At 34.5% G+C, this 4,815-nt stretch overlaps 1 protein-coding gene across 1 annotated transcript in view; it reads right to left on the bottom strand.

Annotated features, from left to right (window-relative positions):
• Positions 1-2,087: 2,087 nt before the first annotated feature.
• The window catches only part of LOC107708686 (integrin alpha-6-like), a 20,234-nt gene continuing 17,506 nt past the window's right edge, over positions 2,088-4,815 (bottom strand). Inside the window, exons 22-25 of the mRNA XM_016512993.1 lie at positions 4,781-4,815; positions 4,265-4,375; positions 3,996-4,121; positions 2,088-3,174 (exon numbers count right to left, since the gene is read on the bottom strand). The exon at positions 4,781-4,815 is cut by the window's right edge and continues 94 nt beyond it. Of these exons, the coding sequence (XP_016368479.1) occupies positions 3,010-3,174; positions 3,996-4,121; positions 4,265-4,375; positions 4,781-4,815 (437 nt within the window). The 3' untranslated portion in view covers positions 2,088-3,009. The remainder of the gene's footprint in view (positions 3,175-3,995; positions 4,122-4,264; positions 4,376-4,780) is intronic.

Here is a 4,815-nt window from a genome sequence, read left to right on the forward strand (position 1 = left end):
CTACATATTTTTATTTATTTTTATGTCTTTTTTAATGAATTTCTGTTTAATTTTAGGACATTTGTTTGTACCTCATGACACATGTAGCTTCAAAGATATTTCATGAACTGTCAATTAAATGATCTTTCAAATTACACCTGACAAATTGATTTTGCATTCATTCTGATGATGCACCCAACATATTGCATCACTGTCATCTTAGCGATCTATCTACATTTTATGTGTGATTTCATATTGACGTGTGAAAATGCTTTATTGGATTAATAGCCTTAATATTATTTGATACATTATCTTATGCAGGTTAGTACAGGCAATACTGATATAGGATCCCAGTAACCCTTCAGTTTATAAATAAGCCATGTTTTCGACCCACAAACTTTGAAGAAGGCATGTTTGTAGCTAAATTAATTTGGCAAAGTATGCTAAAATGTTTTAAATGTAATAACAAAGACTAAATTATTTCACTATTAATTACAATTACGTGCATTACATGTGAATTAATTACACAATTAATTGCATGTCAAATTTTTAAGTAGAAAGACTGAAATAGTATTTTCTTGTAAAACGCACTCCAATAATCTATTCACAACTTACATTTTTTTAGTGTATACACACACACACACACACATATATACATACATACATGTATATATATGACCCTGGACCACAAAACCGGTCATAAGGGTCAATATTTGGAAATTGAGATTTATACATCTGAAAGCTGAAAAAATAGGCTTTCTATTGATGTATGCTTTATTAGGATAGGACAACATTTAGCCGAGATACAACTATTTGAATATCTGGAATCTAAGGGTGCAAAAAAATCTAAATACTGAGGAAAATCGCCTTTAAATCTGTCCAACTGAAGTTCTTAGCAATGCATATTACTGATCAAAAATTACGCTTTCATATATTTAAGGTAGGAAATTAAAAAAAACTAATCTTTATGGAACATGATCTTCAATTGACATCCTAATGTATTTTTGGCTATTGCTACAAATATACCCGTGCTTATGACTGGTTCTGTGGTCCAGGGTCACATATGCTGTGTATATATATATATATATATATATATATACATACACACACACAGACACACACACACACATGTGTGTTTGTGTGTGTGTGTGTGTAATGGTATTCCCTATGTTAGGGGGATCACATGTCCCCACAAGTATAGTAATACCAGTAAATTTTGACCTCGTGGGGACATTTTTTGGTCCCCATGAGGAAACAAGCTTATAAATCATACAGAATGAAGTGTTTTGAAATATGAAAATGCCTGTAGTTTTGTGTGAGGTGTAAGTTTAGCATTAGGGTAAAGGGATAGAAAATACAGTTTGTACAGTAGAAAAATGATTACTTCTATGGAATGCCACCATTATGATAGGAAAACCTTTCTCTCTCTCTCTCTGTGTGTGCGCGCGTGTGTGTGTAATAGCCTTTAGTCCATATACATACGTACACTATAGCATATTGCTTGTCTCTTATACGTTTATACACTAATAGGCACAAAACTCAACATTTTATTTAATAGAGTCACTATTTTATGAAAAAAAAAACATAAAAAAGTTGAGTTTCTGTTAAAAGCAGACCATGTTTCACTAGCTTGCGCTTGTGGTATTGGTGACTTGGTAAGACAAGAGACTGGAGGGCATTCACTAAGTCTGGATGAATGCCTCAGTATGAGTATTGACCTGCGTCACCTGCATCAGTTTCTGTGCCTGTCTAGCACACAAGTCTGTGCCTGTTTATCAACACTACACCTGTGCCAGTCATGCCAATCACTAATCCTGCGCTCATGTCTCCAGCCTAAGTATTAGAGCCACTGTCTGCTGTGGAGCTCTATCTTGAGCTGTCTGTATACAGTCTGTTCAGGTATCTATTATATCAGACCCATTATGTGTCTCTATATTCCATCAATTAGTCTGATTACGTTGTCGACCTCTATACATGTCTTTTGTTTCTGTCCGCAGCACCATCTCATAGCTGTCTGTCTTTAAAGGTATATTCAAAGATTATCCAGATTTACAGCTGACAAAACCACCAAAACAATGTATTTAAAAAAATTACACCTCTTATATCAATTAAGGTCCAGCAAAACTTTTATTTGGAAAATGAATACCAAATATCTAATAATCAGTTTCATTACTTCAGTGTCAATTTTGTGTGAGCTAATACATTTGTTAAGTGGCTAAAATTCAGACATCACCACTGTCTACTTAACAAATTAATACAGAATTAATACTTTTCATTATTTGAGCATTCGCATTGCCAAAAGGTGCTGTTTTAGAGAAATAAAAATAAAAGCAACTTCACATTTATACACAGATATTTTCAAATGAACTAAAAGAAACCTTTAGAATCTGGTCTTACAATGGATTGTGACAGTCAACCGATAATATATCAAACTGTTTATAACAAAGTAGTTCTTACTGAAATCAGTCCCAGTTGTAGTAGTTTAAGTACAGTGAAAAAAAACACCTATGAAAATAAAATATGTACCTGACTGGTTTTAACAATTAAGCAACAAATAGAAAAAAAATCCAAAGACACAAATATTTCCATTCATCCATGTTGTTTTAGCTGGATATCAAGATAAGAAAAAATATGAACCAAGCAGACCTGACTCACACAAGCCATTCATAAAACAAAAAAATTAAAAATCTTTGGCCTTTGTACAACAGAAACCTCTGCTGAGAATAAATACATTAAATGTATATACATTACTGTATGAATGAGAAGTGAACTGTGATATGAAAATGGGGGTGGCACATGGAAGCAAATTGTAATATAAAACAAAACTCAAGTAAACTTTTTTTTTTTATCCTTGTTCATCATTCGTCTTCCAGACACCATTTTGTAATACAATCTCTATCAAGCTCAAATGTTTCCTTTCATGTTTTGATGGAATAGTAACAGTAAGAAAAGTTCAGTGTGTGCAAAAGTAAGCATTAAAGGCCTTAGGAAGGGAGTCTTTGGTTTGATTTCAATCAGATTAGCATTTAGCTATGAGTAGCTCTCATTTTCATTCCAAGAAGTCATCCATTGTTTCTTCTCCGGAGGATCCATTTCCTCTTTCCCCGGCTCTTTTCCCCTCTCTTCCCTCTTTATCCGCACAGCATTATAACTGGGGACGCTGTCATCATACTTGGAACGTTTGAAAAATCCACACTGTTTAAAAAAAAGGACAATTAGCGCAAGATAATGCTAACAATGCTAAACAGCATCTTTATACAGGAAAATGTGCAAAAAACAAATACGCAGTGATGTTTGCAGTGTGTGCAGCATGCCTAGCATGAGGAAAGAACGAACCATTCAATGTTTTAAAGAAGATATAAGCAAGAATCTGGCTGTAGAAAGAACCGTATGCGCTGAAAGCGAGAGAGATCCCAAGCAGGCCAGAGAAATGCGCAAGTTCCCAAATCAAGCCACATCTAAAGGCTTAAAAGAGCTTTAGAGATTCAGACATTCAGTCATACCCAGTCACAAGAGTCAATGCAAACATGTATAAACCCTTTCCCAACAACTTCACGCATGATTAGTTTGCATTCCTCATAGCATTTTGCTTATGTCTGAGCAATGAAAGCCATGGAAACTTCCACCGTTACCCCACATCTAGACACTGACAGGCAGCACGTGCTTCAGGCTAAAGTGGGTTAGCATGGGCTAACTCTTCATGCTAGCTCTGAGCACGCAGGTCAACTTGATCTGTGCATGAGATCTTTTACCCTAAGAGAGAGGTTCTCGTTCTCTGTTTCTCTGTTTACGCATCTGAAGTCAGCCTCTCTTTTTCAGGTTCTTTGCCGCTTTTGTTGAAAAAACCACACTAAAAGGGGTAAAGGTTTGTGTTTTAAGTACTTGATGCCATGTGAATAGTACAAAATGTTGGAAATCTGTTTTACAAATTGTCAGTGTTCAATAAAAGTGACAGTAAAAACAGGGTTAGGTAGTCCTAAATGGCTCTGTTTGTGAGTTCAGTCATATCATCTTACCTTCCAAAGCAAGAAGACCAAAAGGCCCAGCAAAAGGAGTCCGAGTAAAATGGCCACCAGTATGACCCACCAGGGCATACCGCCGTACTGCGCAACTTTGCGCTCCGGAAACACGGTAATGCGTACCTGTAACAGTACAAATTGTCTTTCAAAATGCATTTATCACCTCAAGATGAGTTTTCAGACCTGCATATGAAGTCAGTTTGATAGAGAAGACAAATTGATCAAAATATGGAAGGAGAAGTATGTATGGACAAAAATGTCCTCACCAGTGCTGGTTCATTTTTCAGCTGTATATTTGTAGCTGAGGTCTTGAAATCAAGTGATGCCTTGACAATAATATCAATGTAGTTCAATTTTGCATAGTTCTGTAAGAAATAGTTCATTGATAGTTTAATGACATATAGTGTCCATGATAAAGAAAAGGAAAAAAATAAATATTTTAACACCTCTGCCAAATTATTAGAAATATTCTATCTGTATTGATGTTGGTTTCATATGTTGTCATGTACAAGAAAAATGTAATGCCTCATATGATGTAACCATCAAAAAAAATAATATGAAGAAAAAAATTCCTCTTGAACACATCTCATATGATGATTAAAAGGTTTTTAAATATAGTTTGCAAAGTAAAAAGTATTTTTTATGGATTTCATGAACTATTAATCCTACCACATGACATTTTTACTTTTTGTTTTTCTTATATTAATAAGCAGTGAAGCAGTTTTGTTAAAACAGTTTTTTAAGAAGTAATAATAATGTATTTTTACATTATTAAAGATTATGCCATTAAAAAAAAAAAAAAAGACCTGCCACACTC

Source organism: Sinocyclocheilus rhinocerous, unplaced genomic scaffold (genome assembly GCF_001515625.1).
Source record: "Sinocyclocheilus rhinocerous isolate Xijiao unplaced genomic scaffold, SAMN03320098_v1.1 scaffold236, whole genome shotgun sequence".
Lineage (NCBI taxonomy): Eukaryota > Metazoa > Chordata > Actinopteri > Cypriniformes > Cyprinidae > Sinocyclocheilus > Sinocyclocheilus rhinocerous.